The 22694-nt window shown below is 35.2% G+C and overlaps 2 protein-coding genes across 6 annotated transcripts in view; both read right to left on the bottom strand.

Annotated features, from left to right (window-relative positions):
* The window catches only part of LOC124426206 (acetylcholine receptor subunit alpha-like), a 130855-nt gene that overhangs the window by 51844 nt on the left and 56317 nt on the right, over window positions 1-22694 (bottom strand). For 4 of the 5 annotated variants that reach the window (XM_046967608.1, XM_046967610.1, XM_046967611.1 and 1 more), the window contains one exon: window positions 6357-6537. In XM_046967608.1, coding sequence (XP_046823564.1) covers window positions 6357-6537 — 181 coding nt within the window. Of the gene's footprint in view, window positions 1-5372; window positions 5554-6356; window positions 6538-22694 lie in introns of all 5 variants that reach the window. The other variant, XM_046967609.1, reaches the window with a different exon arrangement.
* Window positions 14590-16208, bottom strand: LOC124426207. The gene is made up of 2 exons (XM_046967614.1): window positions 15863-16208; window positions 14590-14889 (listed from the first exon to the last, which is right to left on the bottom strand). The coding sequence occupies exons 1-2, from the start codon at window positions 16165-16167 to the stop codon at window positions 14655-14657; spliced, it is 540 nt and encodes a 179-aa protein (XP_046823570.1). The 5' UTR covers window positions 16168-16208; the 3' UTR covers window positions 14590-14654.

Genomic DNA, 22694 nt, shown 5'->3' with positions numbered 1-22694 from the left:
TGTCGTTGGCTATCGATTAAGGATAAAAGTGGGAAGGCGGTGGAGTGGGGGTGGGAAGAATGAATCGGATCGAAATAGAGATATGCGATTCAATTCGATGATACAAGAAAGCTCGATCGAGGAATAAGACGAAATGAAATTCCTATTCTAAGATGGTATACCTAATACTTACTCCATAGACATAGAGGCATGTATATCCCCTTTAAAAGGCCCTTAGGGGAAAGTATAGTGTTCTCGCGGCTTTAACATCAGCAACGAACGGCAAGTCGCTGACTCGTTGAGTGGCTCATGTCAACGTGACCGGGTCAGAGAACGGGCCGATATTTGTTGGGACACGCGACGACTACGAATATGACGTTGACTGCCGTGTCTGGTGGTTTGTTTCTTCCTTTATTTCTTTGTTTGTTTGTTTGTTTATTTTCTTTTCTTTCCTTTTTCTTTTTTTTTTTTTTTTCTTTCTTTTGCTATTCCTTTTTATTTTTCACGTAAGACCAATTCGTCGAACAACAATTACTTCATAATATCGATTATTCTTCGAATTAATTCGTTCGAAAACAATTTGATATATTTAAGTATTATTATTATTATTGTTATTATTAATGCACAGTGACGATTTACAAAAGGATTTTCAAAGGATAAACAGTGTTGTCGAATGGTGTTGGACATAATCGTTATCCAATTTAGGATGTTGATCTCTCCGAAAATAAATGGAAGAGAAATAGTGGACGAAGGAAGAAGGGCTACTTCCCTTTCTAAAGCTCGTTTCTCTTGAAACCGAGACTCGAGGCATTATCCTTTAACTCAATTCTCTTGAAAGCACGAGGGGTAAAGACGAGGTGGAGGGAAAAGGATACGGTTAAAGGGAGCGAGGGGATAGAGAGAGAGAGAGAGAGAGAGAGGAGAGATGGGGGTGGGGCAAATGTTAGGAGCAGGACGGATAAAGGAGAACTTCGTAACCGACAGGAGAGTTCATATTAACGAGTGCGCACGTAATCCGGAAGGGTATCGATCGAGAAACTCGAAGCCAAATTTCCTTACAACTTTGAGAAATGTCAGGAGTGGCTTTACTTTTGTCGGTGTGTCTCTGTTTGTCTGCGTTCGATCATTCGTCCGTGTCTGCGTGCGTGCGTGCATGCGTGAGTTCATACATATGTATGTATGTATGCATGTACATATATGTTTCTGTTCGAAAGATTCTTCTTATATCGATCTTGATGAATGATATTCGTATAAACGATGAAAAATGAATCGAGATGGAGAAAAAAAAAGGGAAAGAGGAAATAGTTGAAGAAAAATGTTCTTTCGAGTGTTGAGAAGAGAGAAGATATATATATATATATATATATATATATATACATATATACATATATATTAATCGTTTTAAATAGTGTTGCATTTCTAAGAGGAGTAGGAGAAAGAAAAAGAAAAAGAAATAGGAAAAGAGAAAAAAGGAAGAAAAGGATGAAAGGAAAAAAAAGGAATATTGCAGTATGGCGAAGCGTGATTGGTTGAAAGGCAATTTGTATTCATACATTCTGTACTAGTAATAGTAGTAGTAGTAGTAATAGTAGTAGGTAGGCAGGTAGGTAGGTAAGTTGGTGAGTAGGTAGGTAGGTAGGTAAGTAAGTTGGTAGAAGCACAGGACACGAGGGTGCCGCGATTGGCATAGATTTTATTACTCGATGAATCGATACATATACATGAGTCGAGACGGTATTCAACGACTGTATAGCAAGGATTGACGTACAGACGTTATCGATCGATTCGATCCTAGTAGGTTGCTCGTCTACCACCATTTTCCAATAGTCCTTTTCACGCCTACGTTCTTGACGTTCGTGCGTTCATTCTCGTTCGTCGTCATAGTCGCCGTTGTAGTCGTCGTCCTCGTCGTCCTAGTCCTTTATCCTTCGTCGAGGACGATCAAGTAGGTTCGATAAGGGCTCGCGTTCGAACTCGTTTCAAAGATGATTATAAAATCGACGAGAAATTTTCTAAGGTAAAATGTTCTACATTTTCCTAACTATTATCACCTTCATCGAGCCGTCATCATTGAAATTTCATCGTGACAAGAACAATTTAGCAACTACTTTTTTCAACTACTTTCGAATCTAGATGCGTAACCGACCGACGACAATTATTCTCGTGCGTTGAGTTCTCCCAAAGGGAGGAAAAAGGACGGGGAGGGTGAGTTGGAGGGAGATTGGGGGAGGATCAGACTGTCGCTCGCTAAATTTAATAGAAAACTCCCGGCGCGAAAAGCCGAAATTCGAGGGACGTTCTCTCGCCCTCGTGTCGACTCTCTCTTTCTCTCTCTCTCTCTCTCTCTCTCTCTCTCTCTGATGCTTACAAAAGCTGCTGCAGCGAGCTTTAGCCTGGTACGAAGAGATACGCGTTGGAATAAGCGCATAGAATTCTCCTACACGCTACGTACTATGTGCACCGAAATATCGATCTCTTTCTCTCTCCCTCCCTCTCTTTCTCTCTCTATCTCTCTCTTTCTCATAGTCTCTTTCCTTCTCCCTCTCTCTCTTCATCTCTCTGTCTTTATTGCAGCAACTAAGCTTGTGCGTGTAAGGTTGCTGCCATAAGTGGAATCGTCGGAGAATGTAGACGGAATGTGCTTTAAAAGGTCGACTATGCGTTCGTCGGTTATCCCTCGACGACCAATACAATAATACTAATACTTTCTAAGAGAGAATATTATTTTAATGTGATCTTGTCGTCGTTGAAATTCGCAAATGTAATTTACTAAATTCTTTGTCTCTCTCTCTCTCTCTCTCTCTCTCTCCCTCTCTATCTATCTATCTCTCTCTGTCTGTTCTATCTTTCTTCCTTCCTGTTTTTTCTCATTGTTAGGAAACAATGGAAATAAAAGTATGCGAGTACGCGTGTCGACGAGGCGAAGGTTAATATCGGCCTTTTACGTATTTACGTACATGGATATTTACATACGTACGTAAGTTAACAAAGGATTAAAAGTGAATTTGGAATTATGAAGTCGATGAAAAGTTGACGGTTAACTGTGTCAAGTTAGTGGAAGGTGGTTGTTCCGGTTGGTCGAGTCTTCGATTTAACCTTCGGAATGTCCACTCGTGCGATACTCCAGGGGCCAATGTGTTAAGTGGGTATCGAGTAGAAAAATATAACGGAGAGAGTCCAAGAATATATAACCTCTCGAGATTCAGAGTTTATTCCTGGACGAGTAATGGAACCATCTACTCCTACTACTCTACGTTCTTTTCGATTCACTTCGTATTAGAGAAACGAATGTAAATTTTTAAACGATATTTCAATCATATTTATCAAGACTTACTTATCTCTCCCTTAGGAATATCTCCATTATCGTCGATAGATGGACAGATAAATAGATAACGTATGACTAATTGAAAACTGAATGTTCTAACGAAAAGCTCAATCCTGCTATGCGAGTGGTCACCATTCGTGTTGCCACGCTTAATTGCTCGCTCAATGATTTATTCGTGAAGTAGTAATAACAGCTAGCTAGCAGCTAGCTATTGTATATAGGATTTATCAATAACGCGTAACGCGTAGCAAGATCGGAACACCTAATCGAGCAACGAACAAACCAAATCCCCACGTATGTATATATATGTATATATATATATATGTGTGTGTGTATACATATACATACATACATATATAAGATAACTATATATATATATATATATATAGTTATCTTTCCACACGTGCGATTCGGGCAAAGCCGCTACTATCTAATTCATAGTCAAATTATATACGACTCTCGAAGGGTCATCGTTAAGAGGAACAAGGACAGAGGCAATGGCACCAACAACGACAGCACCACCATCACTACTACCACCACCACCATCATCATCATCATCATCATCATCATCACTAGCACCATCACCACCAACAGAGAGGGAATCCACGAGAACGAAGGAGAATTTCACATTGCGGTTAATGGAACAGAATTTCATATAACCATTGAACATAACCGCTTCGTATATACATACATACACGGATACCTATTACCTTTCCACGCCGATGATGTTCAATCTCATATTTATATAATGTGTATAATTTGAAAAGAATTTGGGCATTAGTAATATTAGAAATTTTTTATATTAATTTGAAATTTTTCAATGTATGTTTTTTCTTTCTTTTGTTTTTCTATCTATTTTTTTTTGTTTCTTCTTCTTTTTTTTTCGTTCTGTTTTGTTTTCGTAATATTATTGATACAAATTTCTGCGAAAAATTTTATACCTTTCCCAGATGGTGCGTCGAGTACACTCACTTCCTTCGTATACGTATAATATATATATATATATATATATATATATATATATATATATATATATGTATACATATGTATATTATACAGCTATGAAAATGAAAAAAATTTCACGATCAAATCCACCTCGATTGATTAATTTTCTTTCTCGATCGACGAGGACCTTCGACGCGTAACTTCGCTGCCATTGAAGCTTACTTTTGTCGAGGCGAGGATCATATTTTTATTTTTTATACTAAAATCGTGAGTATCGAGTGTCATTAGAGTGTTAGTATTCTTCCTTACTACTTATTTATTATATAAATAAATTTTTGCGTTTACCGTCAAACATATATATATATATATATATAATATATTATATTATATACACGTGGATATACATACGATGTGTGTAATTCGTGACGAAACGTGGTACGGGACACGTTCTGGTAACTATTATCGAAACAATGTGATAGAAAATTTACTCGATCCTCACGTAGACAAGAGGAATTATTAATAAAATGTTTGCTGCGCAAAAGGAAGGCAAAAAATCGTCTCGAGATCCACTATCGCGAATGAATAGTGTAACTCGTCAGGGATAAATCGATGGAAAAAGTAAAAAATGGAATTATCCAGACGGCCAATAAAATCACACCGCAAGTCCAACAATTATATATCATATATGTATATATACATATATGTATATATATATATGTATATATATATGTATATATATATATATATATCACACGAGTTACGGCCAAAGAGCAGCAGCATCGCACGAAATTACGATCCGTAATAATTATAAACAACGTGAAGAGAAGGCATTCTCAACGACTCAACGAAAAGGAGCAGGAAACGCTGAAAGAAAACTACGAGGAACAAAAAAATGAAGGAAACAATCAATCTGGAACATAATATATCTGCGTGTATACACACACACACATATATATATACATATATATATATATACATATGTAGTATACACTATGGTGTGTAAGTATAATATATATATATATACATATACACATATATATATATATATATATACACATATATCTCGAGCGAACAAAAGTTGGAACGAATCTGCGATCGTGCTGCCGCTGGAATATCGTGGCACCTTGAAACCGTCATAGGTCCAGGAGCCTAACTTCAAAACACAGGTCTGTACGTCGTACGGAAAGAACTCAACGTCGATGGAGCAGGAGGACTTATAAACAGCCGGCGGTTGCCAGACGACCAATCCTGAATAGTAGACCGTAGCCTTGGTCATCAGTGTCACCTCGTAGTTCCCGTCGGCGCTGGAATCACCGAAGAAACGTGCCGAGCGTGATCACGATCGGCTCTCGTGCGACAAGAAGAAGAAGAAGAAGAAGAAGAAGAAGAGGAGAAGGAGGAGGAGGAAGAAGAAGAAGTAGAAGTAGAAGAAGTAGAAGTAGAAGAAGAAAAAGAGGAAAATGATGTTGATGATGATGATGATGATGATGATGATGTTGTTGATGACGGAAGAAGAAGAGAAAGATCTAAAGATAAGTATATATAAAGCAAAAAAGAAAAACCAAAAAAGAAAAAGACAAAAAAAAGATTATCTTCTTCTTTTTCTTTCGCACTGATTTCGTCTGCTCGAACCGATCGTTCCATACTCCGCTAACAATCTATATAATCCGAGGATTAATATCTAAACGTATCTTATGATCTAATAGAAGCCGCGTTTACCGACTGAGAAATCGATCCTTTATTAGGTGGAAGAAAAAGAAAAGCTTTTGTGAAAGTAAGCACGCTTATAAAATTCCTTTTCTATCCTCCCGTCAAAAGATTCGATCTCCCTCTTTTCTCTCTATCTATATTTCGTTTATATCTCTTATTATTGTTGATCTTCCTTTGCTCTCTAGAATTAAGAGAGAGCAACACAGCGACGGGGTGTTTGCTTTCGCTAAAAAATGGGGGGGGGTTCTCGCTCGTGGGTTGTTTTTTTTTTTTTGATAGCGAGGGGTATGGGTCGCGGGGGCCGGGGGGCTTGTTTACGGGGCTTGGCGGGGGGTTGGTGTTGTTATTTTTGTCTTTTTTTTTTTTTTTGGCTTAACGGCTACCATGCGAGTGTTACCTTGAAGCCGTCATAGGTCCACGAACCGAACTTGAGGACGCAGGTCTGCTCGTCGAATGGGAAGTACTCCACGTCGATCTCGCAGGATGACTTATAAATGGCCGGGGGCTTCCACTCGACCAATCCTTGATGGTAGATGGTGGCCTTCGTGGCCAAGGTCACCTCGAAGTTGCCGTCCGCGCTGCGAGCGAGCACATTAGTGGTTCTGGGCGCTGCGGCGGTCGAGCTTACTTTGTACTTCCGATTCGATACCAAGCCGTCTTTTGTATTTTTTTTTTTTGTATTTTGTATTTTGTTTTTGTTTTGTTTTGTTTTGTTTTTTGATTCTTATTTTATTATTATTACTATTATTATTTTTTTTTTCAATTATTTTTGTTTGAATTTTTCTTTGAATCTTTACTTATTAATTTATATATATTTATATATATATATATATGTAAATGTATATATGTATTTTTTTCCTTTCCTTTATCATTATTATTATTATTATTACTATTATTATTATTATTATTATTATTATTATTATTATTATTATTATTATTATTATTATTGTTATTACATAAATTTTTCATTCCTTTCTCTCCCTCTCTCTCTCTCTCTTTCTCTCTCTCTCTCTCTCTCTCTTTCTCTCTCACTCTCTCATACACCGTACCTTCACCCCTTGTGTGTTCTGTTCTCTTTTCGTTTAGAGTTCTTTCATTGAGTGTTCTTGAACAACAGAGCACACGCCACCCTTAACTTTTGTTCGATGTTACACGCGTTTATCGGGGACTTTCGAACGAGATCTTTCTTTTCGACTTTTTTTATATACGACGAATAAGAATATTTCTTTTTCTTTCCCTCTCTCTCTTTCTCTCTCTCTCTTTCTCTCTCTCTCTTTCTCTCTCTCCTCGAGTCGGCGAAAAAATTTACAAATTTACGACGTGAACGAATAAACGAGCGATCGGAGTCGAGATGAAACACTTATTAATATATAATATATTATATGTCGCAATATATCATTCGCACTAAGGCTCTTGTTTCGATCGAGAAAAATTATAAAAAAAAAAAAAAAGAAAAGAAGAAACAAAAATAAAAATAAAGAAACGATATTTCAATGATCGGAAAATAATTTTCATGTTAATTAAAGTGAATCGTTATATCAATTCGTCGAGTAAATATATGTATGATCCTCTTTATTAACTTTTAACGTCATATACTATAGATAGATATTAATCATTTTCCCGTTTAAAGTCTCGAATGGGAAGAAACCGAAGAGAAATTTCGACTTTAGAATTTCCTTGGATATATATTAGCAAGAGCATAGAGAAGGAACATAATGGTTCATCAAATATTTATCATAGACAGGCGCGTATTCGGTTAACACGTTTAATTCTCATGGATGAAATGTCTCAGATTATGGTGCTTAAATGTAAGTACCGAGTTTGTTCATTGTTGAATTTCAATCGTTAATCCAAAGGCTAATAATCGCGTAATTAAACGTATGAATACATTGATGGATTTCGATCGAACAGGGAATGGAGGAAGCATAATAAAGGGAGATGAGGAAATGGGGATTAGAGAAAAAAAAAATGATAATTATAAATTATTATCGATGGAAATTGATTGGAGAATTTATAGGATACGTGTTATGTACGTATATAAATACATATATATTATCGTTGTGCTATTTCGAAATTGCAGATAATGTTGATTATTTATTTTCACGATTAAAATTTTACGTTTACCTATCTATGTATATAGAGATACAATATAGAACAAAAAGGAAGGCTCATGAAATAATCGACTAGTACGAAGTATCGAGAGAAATGAAATGAAAAATTGCTCTCTCCTGTCTGATTCTCTCTCTCTCTCTCTCTCTCTCTCTCCCTCCCTCCCTTTCTATTATTTTTTTTTTTTCAATTCATCTCGCTCTCTCCAAGCAACGAAGGTCTTCTATTATCGTTCGCGAAGGCCCGGTCCATCGATATTTCACTCGGGAATCGAAACAGTGGCATTATCGTCGTTCCGCGTCTACCACATTTACCCTTTCCATTTCCGTTTTAGATGAAACAATGTGTTCGACAAAAGGAAAGTAGAAATCTGTCTATCGATAAAAATAGAGTGAGAAGCTAGCGAGTCTTTGTCTGATAATTTCTCTTCGTTTTTTTTTTCTTTTTTCTTTCTAATTGAAATATATCAGAGACTTTCTGTTTTCTTGCTAAATAATCATCGAGATCTACTTTAATAATATCTTTTATAAAAATGTGAATAAAGCTTTTTTTATTTTTCTTTTTTTTTACAGATGAAAAATTTTTTTCTCCTTTCTTGTTTTTTCTTTTTTTTCTTTTTTTGAAAATTCGACGATACATTTAGACTTCCCCCCATATATATATATATATAGAGAGAGAGAGAGATGATATCGCTTTTAAAGCTTCGGAGCAATCGGAGATTAAAAAAGAAGGAAACTATTGGCAAGGAGTGGTGGATTCTCGCACAAGTCGTTTTCATCAGCAGTCTGAACTTCAATTCCACTTAACCACCGAGACCCCACTCTTTTACCTCTTCTATTTCTCTTATTTCTATATCTCTTTTCTTCCTATTCTCTTTTCTTTATTTCTCTCTTTTCGTTTTTGCTCTTTTTTCCTTTCTCCTAACCAACCCCCTCCCCCCCACCCCCCCACCTCTCCCCACTCAACTCCCTTTGCCTTCGGGTCTTTTTAATTCCTTTTTTCTCGAAACGTTCGAAAATGTTAACTAAATACGAATGTAGATTGAACATAAAAATTGCAAATTATCGCTAATTAGCTTTCATCATCGTGAACACGAAATAATAATAATAATAATAATAATAATAACAACAATAATAATAATAATACCGAGTTAATATGATAATAGATGCAGAGAGGATAGTAGCTCTTATTTCGTTTAATATTAATAATCGTGACTAATAGGAGGATAACAAGGATGGACAATCATTGTTAAATCCAATTGATTGTCACGGAGATTAAAACAATTTTGAACATTGGTTGTAGTTCTAGTCTGGGATTATTCCAAGAGCTGATTATTTTGATCGATCCGATGCCTTGTTAAATACATATATATACACACACATATATATATATATATACATTTACATATATATAAATACATATGTACGTACATATACATAGGGATACATAAATAAATAAGTATGTTGTACCCGCATAAAGATACGTAATTCTACGTATGTTAGTGAAAATCGCATTTATCCGGCGTCTATGTAAAACTGGATCGCAAACTCGATAATATCGAGTTACTTTCAAAGAGATGAGGTTAACTTCCTTTTTGTATTTTGAGAATCCTCTTTTCTGCTAGAAGAATATGGTCCATAGAAGTAAAGCAAAAAATAATAGACAAAAGATATGAGAGAAGTTCTCACGTAAATGGACAAAGTTCTCGTAACGATATTCTTATTTTATCCGACGCATCTTCTTGGTCTTGCGGCTTGGTTTGGGTTTATCAAAGACGAAAGATAATACGGCCAATCGAGATAAGAATTTAAGATAGGGCAAGTAGATGAGAGGAAGAAGAAGAAGAAGAAGAAGAAAAAAAAGAAAAGAAAACAAAAACCAGGAAAGAAAAAAAAGAAAAGAAATTGTCCATTTTTGGAATTTGTACATAGTATTATTTGAACATAGCTGTATAATCGGAGGGAAGAAATTTTTGTTATACGTTGTAACTTCGGAGAATCGAAATTTCCGTCATCCACGAAAGGTTTTCTATCGATAAAAAGAGACTCAATTTATAGAAGCACCATCTTCGAACAACGATACGATGTCTTACGATCGGTTCGAAGATTGGCTGTTTCACGCTTGTTCCCTAGAGAAAATAGACAAGTCGTAACCCTGGAACCTAAGAGAATTGGAAACTCCTAACAGTTTTCTAATAGAAATAGTATATACTCACTTCGAAATAGAGAAAATTAGAATCAAATGTGTTTCGATATGTATGAGGTGAATGTAAAATTTCGATTGATAGAAACCTATGTTAATTAGACGAAAAGCAATGTATATGTCAAGATAATTGGTAGGATAGGATACGTGATCTCGTTTTAAATTCGTTTCCTACGTCGATGGGATTTCGACGAAACTTCATTATAAACTGTGTAACAGTAATTACGATCGATTTCATTCGTAATGAATGTTTGTTCGTATTTGATCGAAGAAAAAAAAAAAAAAAAAGAAAAAGGAAAGGTAGGAAAGAATATATAAAAGTAGACAGAATAGAAAGTAGAAAAAGGTAGAAAACAAATAATAATAATAATAATAAAAAAGAAAGAAATAAAAAGAATAAAAAAATAAAAAAAAAAAAAATGAAAAGAAAAAGAAAAATAGATTGGCTTGAAAGGATAGAAAGGGTTTGAAAAATTAAAAGTTCCTACGGTGCGTTTCATTAATTAAAGAAATTTTTTTCCGATTGATTTAGAAAAAAGAAAAAGAAGGAAAGGCAAAGAATGCGAAAGGAAATGCCGAAGAAATTCAATTGCTCTCTCTCTCTCTCTCTCTCTCTCTCTCTCTCTCTCTCTCACTCTCCTCTCTCTTTCTCGATTTGCGATGTCATCGTGAGAGATTACAGAATTTAAGGGAGGTCGTATACCTCTCTTTCGTTCTCTCTCTCTCTCTCTCTCTCTCTCTCTCTTTCTCTCTCTCTCTCTTTCTATCTATCTATCTATCTATATCACTGCCCTTTCGAAGTGCGTCATTATTTAAAGTTCGGACTTTTTAAAAAAGCAATTAAATCGCCCTGTCATCCGCGGCCGTTGCCATTTGATAAACGAGCTTCGTGCTAACAGAATCTCTGACTTTTTCTCTTGCGAAAAAGTTTCCATTTTCTTCTTCTTTTTTCCTTTTTATTATATTTCTTTTTTATTTCAATTTTGTTTTCTTTTATTTCTTTCTTTTTTATTTCTTTTTTTTTTTTTTTTTGGCGGAGTCGAAAGATGGGGAGGACGTCATCAGAACAGAAAGACGATTTGTATAGGACTTTGAATTATTTCTCTCTCTCTCTCTCTCTCTCTCTCTCTCTCTCTCTCTCTTTCTTTATCTTTGTTTCTCTTAATATATAGTATATTATAAATTCGTTCGCAAACCTCATTAGGATCGTTCCCGTTGTCGGAGTGTTCTTCATTAAAGTTCACCGCTCGACGTGGATAATAAAGCGAAACTAGAACTCTGTCCGAAGCAATTCTCCTAAGTTCAGTTATTTTTCACTTTCCTAGGAGATAAACGAGACGGCAAATTCCAAGCGGAGCTATCGAAAAATAAAACATTACGAAGGCGCATCGCGTACTTCTCAACGTACTCTCTCTCTCTCTCTCTCTCTCTCTCTCTCTCTCTCTCTCTCTGTATATCATCCATTAACGCAAAGTGAACGATTAACGCAAGTGAGTTTTTCTTATTGATGAGGAAAGAAACTTTGCTCGATACGTTTCGTTTTTAGTCGTCGTATTTTATTTTCGTCATAGTAACGATCAAATTTCTTTGTCATTTTTCTTTGACTTTTATTTCACTTGATTTTTTTCTATTATGATTTATTTCTGATGATTTTTAAGTTCGACGATCTATCAATAGATAACGATGATTTATTATTAATTTTTATTAATAATGATTGATATTTACTAATAATGATTTACGAGTTGTTCTCAATAATCTCTCATGAATATTTTCTATAAAATAATGAAGAGAGAGAGAGAAAGGGAGAGAGAGGGAGACAGAATATGTTAGCGAACCGATTTAATTGGATTCTTTGAGTTATCGATTAAAATTTTTTTCTCGATCAATGAGACGGAATATTTTTTTCCTATTCTCTCTCTCTCTCTCTCTCTCTCTCTCTCTCTCTCTATCTTTTTTTCTTTCTTTCTTTCTTTCTCTCGAAGGAATCTCAAATTTTCTTCATAGAAATGCCTTTTGTGGGAATTTCTAAGAGTGCTCTATAGAAAAAAAAAAGAAGAAGAAAAAAAAGAAGAAGAAGAAGAAGAAGAAAGAAGAAAAAAGGGAGGAAGCTTAAAGACGACATTAGTTTTACATTATAAAAAAAGAAAAAGTGATTGAATCATAATATTAGATATATTATAAACCGACTTATGAATAATAACATATGTATCCCCATTTTTATCATCCCTTCCATGTCTATATATTTACTTGAATGATTTCGAAACGTATGTATGTATAGTAGGTATATATTATTAAGTAGAGTACCTACCTATCTATCTCTATTCACCTTCCTACCTACCTACCTATGTGGGAGTTTTCATGGATCTCAAAGTACAACGGGTAGGAAACTTTTTGGGCTGGCATTCGGAAAGGCAAACTTAGCTCGCAGTTTACTGAGGCGTGCGAAACGTGAGGCGTGACGCTTACGTTTTGAACGAAGAGAGAAAGAGATGGAGACGATTCTAGAGGGAGGGTGGTTGGGTGATAGAAAGAGAATGAGAACGAGAAGAAGAGAAAGAGAGAGAGAGAGAGAGAGAGAGAGAGAGAGAGATGGTAGTCAGGCGTGAAAAGTGGAAAGCAGAGGTCGGTTTGGAAGGGAAAAGAAAAGGAAAACTTGAGAGGGAAAGAAGAGTTTGAGGTTTGAGGAGAAAGAGGAAGAAAAGCCGGTCTTTGGATATCTTGTTATATATATATATATGTGTGTGTACGTGTGTGTGTATGATATATATATATATATATATATATATATATATATATATCCTTTCTTTCTATCTCTGTTTCTCTCTTTCTTTCTTTATTTCTTTCTTTCTTGCTAGCCAAGGTTACACGTTGAAGGATTGCTTCGAAAGAGAGAGAGAATGACTGGGTGGTGGTAGGATAAGAAGGTAAGGGTGAAAAAAATGGAAAAGAAGAGCGACTGATTTAGCAGAGAGAGAGAGAGAGAGAGAGAGAGAGAATAAGTGCACTCTCGGAGTAACCACACAATGCCAGTCGATGTTACATCGTCGTTGGAATATTTTCAGTTCTTTTCTTTTCCATCAGCATCGACTTTCTTCTTGCTTTTCACTCAGGTACTCTCTATTTCTATCTTTCTATCTTCATTCGTCGTATTTTATTTATTTATTTATTTATTTATTCATTTATTCATTTATTCATTCACTTCTTTTTTACTTTATAATATTTAAATACATTCGAAAGCATGTACTTAAGGTTGTAATGAACATCGTTATTTACTTATTTACGACGACGTATGGCGGGGATGAAAGAGGAAGAAAAAAAAAAGCAGGAAGAAAAAAAAAAAGAAAGGAAAAAAATCTTATGGTAGTAATAGCGTATTAACATTAATGACATTATTGTGCTCTCTCTCTCTCTCTCTCTCTCTCTCTCTCTCTTTTTTCTCTCTATTACAGGTTTTTTATTCTTTTCTCTTTCTCTCTCTTTTTTCTTTTTTTTTCATTTTCCTTTTTCATTCCGCTAAAAGAGTCAACGGCCGTTGGAAAGGTCGGTTATTGAATCGGAACGTGCAGCGAGAGAATTCATATTCGTTGAATTCCTTCGTCGCCTCGACGACAGTCGCCTTATTTTCCTTTTCTTCCGTCACGCTATGGGGAAATAAAAAGGCCCTGAAAGAGCCGACGTATATCCTCGAGCCCTTTTATGAACTTCGCGCTAGGTCTCTCTTCTTCGTTTTCTTCTATCGGCTCGGCTGTTCGAAACGAACGAAAGAAATGCGAAGAGCGAAAGATGGATGGGTAGGTGGGTGTTTGGGTGGGTTAGTTGCTTCGGAGGAGTGGGGGAATGTGGGCAAGAGAGAGGGAGAGAGAGAGAGAGAGAAAGGGTGGTGTGACTGGTAAAAGAAGGAGGATTGAAGCTTAAGCTTTGAAAGTCAATGAGAGCTTTTACAGTGCCATTCTTCTTTTCTATTCTAAAAGATAAATCGTATCTTAAGCAATAATATTTCAACTTTTCTCCAAATTTTACAAACGAATCCATACGAAATATGATTATTCCATTCGTTAAAGGGACGAGTTAATTGATTGTAATGATATCGTCGGAACGATTGGATCAATGAAGTCCAAGAAACTAAATAAATAAATATACAAAGAAATAGAAAGAAAGAGTATGAGAAAAATATTATATTTTTAATTATTAAATAGCGAAATAAAAATGCAAAAGAAGATATAGAAAAATTGATAATGGAAAAGAAAAGAGAAAAAAAATATATATATATATATATATATATATATATATATATATATATATATATTACGAGGGATAAAAGAAAAAGAAGATAAAAAAAAAATAAAGGAAAAGAAGGAAAAGAAAAATGTTCCAAATAGCTTCGTTAGAGCGTTAAAATCGGCGTTCTTTTTCCAACGATCGGAAAAATGGTGGTAAAGCTGGTAGAAAATCGTAGATCATTGGAAGGTTCCAATATACCAACGATATGATGCGGTCTTTCCAAGTGAAATCTCGAAGCTCGATACATAGCGTCGTTGCATATGGCACTGTCACTGATACGTTGCGAACAAATCTGCGCCAACCATAGACCGTGATGTCTGTTCTCGATAATGAGCGATCTGCAAAAATATCGATTCGTCGGAGGAGATACGTATTCATTCTAGAGAGGTTATATCGACAAATATATATATATATATATATATATATATATATATATATATATATATTTGTTTTCTTTCTTCTTTCCTTTTTCTTTCTTTCTTTTTTTTTTCCTCTTCTCATAACGTAACGTCCCATAAAAATGTTTTTCGGTTTTCCGTATCCAAGATCGAATTTGAGATTTTTCGCCTAACATATCCTAGCTGTCTTTTTACGAAAATCCAAGACGGATTCACGATACGTCACGCTAGGAGCCGAATTTCATTGCAGATTCCGAAAGCTTTCGAACCTTTTTCATTCGTCGGATATATTTCAATGACAAATGATATGTATAGTCAAAATGTAAAGAAAAATTGAGACTCATATACGATATCAAGGAGATAGATATATTTTCTGGGGATATTATATATCACGTAATAACGTCGACTATAATCTTAAGAAAAGCGAATTGCCGTCTAAAAAGCAAGCTCCTCCCATCTTTTTCCCCAGTGTTCTGTTTTAAGAAATTCCCTAGACGAGAGATAGAGAGATAGATAGATAGATAGATAGAGAGAGAGAGAGAGAGAGCTTTCTTTCTTTGACGATGCATTGTTGTAAGACATCGGAGAGCTTTTCTTTCTTTTCTTTCCTTTTTTATTCTTTTCTCTTTTCTTTTTTTCGAAGAACACGAAGCCGTCGTTCGGATTATATACATTTTAACGTAAAGTACTCGAAGAGGAGGAATTTTTTATTGCGAAACAACAAAAAAAAAAGAAAGAGAAGGAAAGAAAAAAAATAAGAAAAGATAAAGAAAAAGAATGGAAATAAAAGGATGATAAGGGTTCGAGAGAAAGAGAGAGAGAGAGAGAGAGAGAGAGAGAGAGAGAGAAAGAAATAAAAATAGGGGAGCGAAGAAGAGTAAATTTTGGTGTTATCGAAAGAGAACGATCTTACTTGGTTCGACAGAGGGATGACTGCTTTTCGACGTTGCTCGACAATGTCTGCCACTTGGCACCTTGACGCACGCCACCATCCAAATTCTTTTCCTTACGACGTCCTATCACGAAACTTTCGGCGTTGCGATATCCATCCGCGTTCGATGTAGAACCCTTAGAAGATCCCTCCGAGCGTATATAGACGAGAGTATTTTCAAAAGCCTGAAGGGACTCGACGAAACCATTTTTAACTTTGTTCAATCCCGCGCAACAGTCTCTTTCAAGATCGTGAATCTTCTCCTTATAAAATTTAGACATCGACATTGTACGACAGGATTGCTCGAACGAGTCCAGTTCTTCTTTTAATCGGTCAACTCGTCTTTGATATATCTTGCTATCGAGTAATCTCTCACAATTTCCTGTTGTGCAGCTATCCTAACGGATATATATATATATATATATATACATATGGGTGTGTGTGTATGCTGCGCGTATGTATATTGTGTATATATATATTTTTCTCGTTATATGGGTGTGGATGGATGTGGGTGGGTTGGTGGGAGGTGGCGATTTATCTCAAAGAGAAGACGAACTTTTGATTGATGAATGGCGAGAAGAATATTTCAACTGAACTCACGCCATTACCGTTCCTAAAGTGTAAAACTTCGAGAGGATATTTCGAAGATTGACCACCGTTACCACGATTATGTCGACGAGAGTCTACAAAAGGAGGGAATTTTTTTTTTTTCGATTTCCTTTCGTTTTTCTTTCTTTCTTTGTTTTTTCTTTTATTTTTTTCTTATTTTTGTTTTCCTTCTTTTTTTTTTTTTATTTTCTTTTTCTTTACGAAATTTAAAAAGAGCATTGTCAAAAGAAGAAGACGAAGAGAATAATGATACTCGTTAACGAAAAAAAGAAATAAAAAGAGATAAAATATAAATAAGTTTTAAGATAAGAAAGAGAAAGAGAGAGAGAGAGAGAGAGAGAGAGAGAGAGAGAGAGAGAGAGAGAGAGAGAGAGAGAGAGAGAGAGAGAGAAAGAGAGAAACTACTCTCGGAAGATTCAATAGTGCGTACCAACTTCGGGAAAAGGGTTATCCTCGGGGATATATCTTTTCTTCATTTTACCAACTTCCAACCACTTAATCGTATTTATTTCTTTGCTTAGATTTTCCCTTTCCCGACGAAGTGCCATTCGTAATTGTTTTAGAACTTGACGTAAAGCTGCGATCCGGGGTAACAAAGCGGCCGAATCTTTTAGGTTACGAATTATTACAGTTTCATCCTCGCTCGCATTCGCCATTTTTCTATATCTTTATTTTCGATTGATCTCTTTGTCGAAATAATTCATTAACGAGGTATGTTAAAATGACCTCGTAAGTTTCAAACGGACGCTTAAACTTTCGGATTTCTTTCATCCCTATTTTCTCTCTTACCGATACACTTTCACTTTCTCAAAATGTAGTAACGATCTTTGACAGTTCGAGAATCGATATTTGTCATTATTTTCTCTCTCTCTTTCTCTCTCTCTCTCTCTCTCTCTCTCTCTTTATTATTATCTCTCTGTATTATCGCAAATGTAATCGCGATATTTGTATTACGAATTTTTAAGCTTCCTGGTTTATTTCAAAATATTTACAGGTCGACCTTATTACCGTGATAGATATAATATGTATATACGTAGATACATATATATATATATATATATATATATGTATATACGTAGATGATATCGCAAATGAAGAAAATACGAGACTGGTGGAATAACCGCCGTATGTATAATATATATACATACATACCATAGGTAGATATTTTACATACACCTTTGTAAATATCATAACACAGAGTCTCTACGTTATAAATTTATCGCGCGGCTAGTAATTACGAGGCGACTACGAAAACGTTCGCTCGTTCATTTTCCACGCTTGCAATGGGATCATCCTCTAGGCTCATCCCGAAGGAAAAAGAAAAAAGATAGATAGACAGATAAATAGAGAGAGAGAGAGAGAGAAAGAGAGAGATATTTCGAGAAAAAATTTAGTTCCGTTTCATTTCAAAAATTTAACAATTTAATAATACATTAGCGTAGTTTTTATTCGCTCGAAAAGTCGATATGTCGCCAGTCGAGGAAAAAAAAAAGAAAAGAAACTAAGAAAGTTCTATTTTTTGTTCTCGTTCTTCGCGGAAAGAAAAATAACAGGCAAAATTTTTTTTAAATTACCATAAACTTTATTACCACACCATGGATAATAGATTCGTTCGTGGAAATAATACCCGGTCAATTAAAACTACCGGCATTATTTCAATGTCCCTAGCATTAAATCAGAGTCGTTCCAGGATTGCCGCTCCTCCAGCCTCCATCGAAATTCCATTGATCCTCTTCATCACGGTTCCGACACGTACGTCATCCAATCAATAATTGCACCACGTAATTCCTACTTGCCAATTGATTTTTGCTTCGAAGTACACATCCTACATACATATCTATGCATATAATATATTTATATATATATATATATTTATATATATGTATACATGTATACACATACATATATAAATATATATATATATATATACACACATATATGTATATACGTAGTTATTCATTCGTACAACGTTTAATATATATATAAATAGTAAAAAATTTTTATTCATTTTAGAATATAAGACGGGTGTTTCGTGTTAATAATAATAAGAAAAAAAAAAAAAAAGAAAGAAAATATTCTCGATCAAAAAATAATTATATTCGAAGAACAAAAGTACGACGTATAATCGTATAATATTAAACTTGAAAATTATTCAAAGTTCGCGCGTTCGTTTTTGAGGTAAAAAAAAAAACGTAATAAATATTGTACTACAGTTTGAAAATAGATTGATATAATAAATACATACATACATACATACATACATACTTATATACATACATATATAAATATGTATATACGTATATAGAACAACCCTTTAAGTTTTGAAACTAATTTCCCGGAGAAACAATGACGATGTTAAATCAACGCTCGTATTTGTTTAAATGATCGAACGATATTATAAGATCTTTGTGGATCTTCGTCGTTTACTTACGCGTATCTATCTAAATACCTACCTACCACCCACCTATCTACCACCTACCTACCACCTACCTACGTACCTATCTACCTACCTACCTATCTACCTACCTACCTACCTACCTACCCAAAAGAGATCCCTACGATTGCTTTCAGAGATACGCCATAGTTTCGTCCTTGCTTGGCTTCGTATTCAGATTTCAGACTACGCCGTTAAACGAGCCACCCTGCAACTGTTTGTTTACTCGTCCTCCGTGCTATAGTTCGAGGTAATTCGAGAAATGAAATACGAGAAGAAGGAATAGGAGAAGAGAGGAGAAGAGAAGAGAAGAAGAAGAAGAAAAAGGAAATAGGGGAAGGAAAGACAATATACATCTGAAATTTAACCAAATCCTAATGTACATCCTAAAAATCCACTATACATCCTAAAAATTTTTTATTCAAACGATTTTTATCCAAATCGAATCCTCTACATTATGTTTATATATATATATATATATATATATATATATATATATATATTATACATACGTGTATATGTATATATACTTTGTTTCCTTCGTTATCTATATTAGAATCGATTTGATAGGTCATATTTTGATTTAGCCGGATATCTCAGAGATATTTACGATCTACCATTGCATTGAATGGAGCCAAGGGAAAAAAAAATATGTACGCTCTCTCTCTCTCTCTCTCTCTCTCTCTCTCTCTATCTCTCTCTCTCTCTATCTATCTATCTATCTCTATCTCTATCTCTAATGTCCTCTCGTCCCTTCATCTCCTCTCATCCCATATCTTTCATATCGTCCGAAAAACGATATTCCCGGAAACTAGCCAAGGTTTCGTTTCTACGTGCCGAAGAATATCGTGCCTCTTTGCCATCAAATATTTATGGAGAAACTTTTTATAGATGTAATAACGTTCAATGTCCTATCTGATATGTACCGTATCGTATTTGAAGTTCGACAGATAAGACGAGAGAGTATGAGTGAGTGAGGGATAGCTTTCGGAATAATATACATTCCAATGTGTACGATATCCATTGGTATGGACGCATTTTATGCACTTCCCGATCAATGAAATTTCACTACCTTTTTCCCTATATTATAACGGAAGTGAGATAGATAGACAGATAGATAAATAGATAGATAGATAAAGAGAGAGAGAGAGAGAGAGAGAAATGCCAAAATTACGGCGTATAATTTGCGCTCATATAAACGCGAAACAATCTGAAATTCGTTAACAATTCCCTCCCTCTCTCTCTCTCTCTCTCTCTCTCTTTCTCTCTCTGCGAAACATAACGATCCTCTATAGTTTACTATTTGTTCAAGTAAAATCCAGAGAAATACATGATCGTTTTTGATTTGATTATTAATAATAAATTCCGATCGTAGTTTGAACAAGTGACAACGATCTCTATTTTTTCTTATACTTATTCATTAATTGATTTGTTTGTTTATTTATCTAAGAGAAAGAGAGAGAGAGAGAGAGAGAAAGAGAGCCACGTGCCGGTCGTGTTAATTAAGAAACATTATTAGAAATAGATAATACACCAATAATACACCAATGTAGCTTCCGATCTCTTTAAAGGGCTTAATGGTTCGAGTTAATTGTTAGCATCGTCATTGTCGAGCCTAGGAAATTTCGATCCAACACTCTCGCTTGAACGCCTTTTCCTAAACCTGCTCATACTCCTCTCATCCTTTGCCAACCCTACCTTCCCTGCTGCCATCACTGTTCTCACTAACACAGAACCTTCTCAGATCCAAGATGTTTAATCGGGCAAGAGTGAGCCCCCCGAAGAAGGGTCGTTCCGAAGGAGAAGGGAAAAGGGATAGGAATGAGGTGAAAGAAAGTAAGTGTGAGTTGGTTGAAAACCCGGAGTTTTCATCACGGTAATGCATGCAAGAACTTTCCAAAGGTGTAATGAACGCTATTAACCGAAGTGGTTGTGGCCTTCGACTTTTCCGAGATGACGATGACTTCCATACGTCGACCTGCTGATATTAGAAATATCTCTCTACCTATGTATGTAGCTGTATCTATATATATATATATATATATATATATATATATACACGTATATTCGTACGTTCCTCGTTCCATATATATAGAATGAACACTTTTTTTTATTATACTTGAAACGTATGGCCTCTCGCGCAGCTTAATTAAAAATGACGATCTACGTCGTCTCTAAGAGCTATTTTATTTTCTTACTTTCTCCTACTTCTCCTTCTCCTCCTGCTTCTGCTCCTCCCTTTTTCTCCTTCTTTCTACTCTTTTTTTTATTTCTTTTTTTTTTCACTTTTCCTTTTTTCTTCCTTTTTGTTAACATCAACCCACAGCCAATTAAATAGTTTAAGAAGTAGTACCTAAAAGAAATTATTGTTCCTCGTTTGGGGATTTTATAGCTCGTATAAAATTAAGTACGTTGGGATACTTGTTAACGTTAAATTCCCGGAAGGAATTTTCTCCTTCGGCAAGGTCGGTAGATAGAATAGATCCGTCGTCTCTTCTGATCCTCTGCATCCACGGCGAGAGCCTTTCGAGAATCGCGGTAGAAAGTTCTTAAAATAAAACAAACCTTACTCAATTCGACGCGACGGTTTCTGTTCGTTAGAACTCGGTAGCTAGCTAGCTAGCTAGCTAGCTAGCTATTTCCGTCTTGTTGGAGGCAATTGCCAAGGGGCAAAGGAAAGGAACCGATAAAAGAGGTAAAGAAGGGAATTGAAGGAGGAGTAGGAAGAGAAGAACGAGCTTAATTAAACTATGTTTCGTTAACTGCAGTATTCGTGCCTCACCTATTTACGGAATAATCGTTGGTTGGGGAGATGAACGAACGAATAAAGTTTCTACTTTTTGAAAGTTGAAGATGATATAAAACAAAGTTACTTCTTATTCGATGTAACGATTATAAAAAAATATAGAAATATATTATCCTTCGTGAATTTGATGGAGCTAAATATGAATAGTGAAAGAAAATAAAATAATTTTATTTTGTGCGAATAATATTATGTAAAAGTTGTATCGTGGAAGATAGTAAAACTCAAGGAAAACTCGTAAATTTTCCAAAATATCTATCCATAGTTAGAGAAACAGAGTAGTATGGCTGTGGGAAGGGAGGACTGGTGAAGTTAAATGCTTCGGATAGTATGTGTATGTATATGTCTGTCTGTCTGTTTGTCTGTGTGTGTGTGTGTGTGTGTATGTGTAAACAACCTTACGTCTTTTACCACTAACTTTTCTCAACAGGAACTTTATAATTTCGATGATTCATAAGAATATAAACGACGAGGTGTTTATATTTACTCATACCATCGGTAAAATATCAACCATAAATGACATACAATAATACGAATGACGTTACATTGTTCGGTCAGATAACGATAGATAACGTAAAATATTATAGAGAAAATACATATTGAGCTTCATTTTCTACTTACATACATACATTACATACATATATATATACATACATATGTATTTATATACATACATATCTGATGTAACCAGCCAGCAATCTAAAATATCGTAAAACGTACCAAAGATATGGTTTACGAGTGTAATACGTACATATCTACGTGAGTATATTTTCACCCATATATATATATATATATATATATATATATATATAGGCGCGCGCGCGCGTGTGTATGTATATATGTATGTAGGTTTTAGTGATATCCACTTCGAAGTCATATCGATAGTCGAGTTTGCATATTACTACCGAAGAGAATCTTGTTCATGAATGTGCACATTGCGTATAGTACGCGTATAGTAGGTCCGTTCG

The sequence above is a fragment of the Vespa crabro genome, chromosome 8, assembly GCF_910589235.1.
Source record: "Vespa crabro chromosome 8, iyVesCrab1.2, whole genome shotgun sequence".
Taxonomy (NCBI): domain Eukaryota; kingdom Metazoa; phylum Arthropoda; class Insecta; order Hymenoptera; family Vespidae; genus Vespa; species Vespa crabro.
The sequence above is the reverse complement of the archived record's forward strand: the minus strand, read 5'-3'. Positions and strand labels throughout refer to the sequence as shown.

Coding starts and splice junctions, on each gene's coding strand:
- LOC124426207 (XM_046967614.1), bottom strand. CDS start 16,167: ATGTCGATGTCTAAATTTTATAAGGAGAAGATTCACGATCTTGAAAGA. Junction 14,890..15,862: donor TCATCCCTCTGTCGAACCAA/GTAAGATCGTTC, acceptor ATATTTTTGCAG/ATCGCTCATTATCGAGAACA.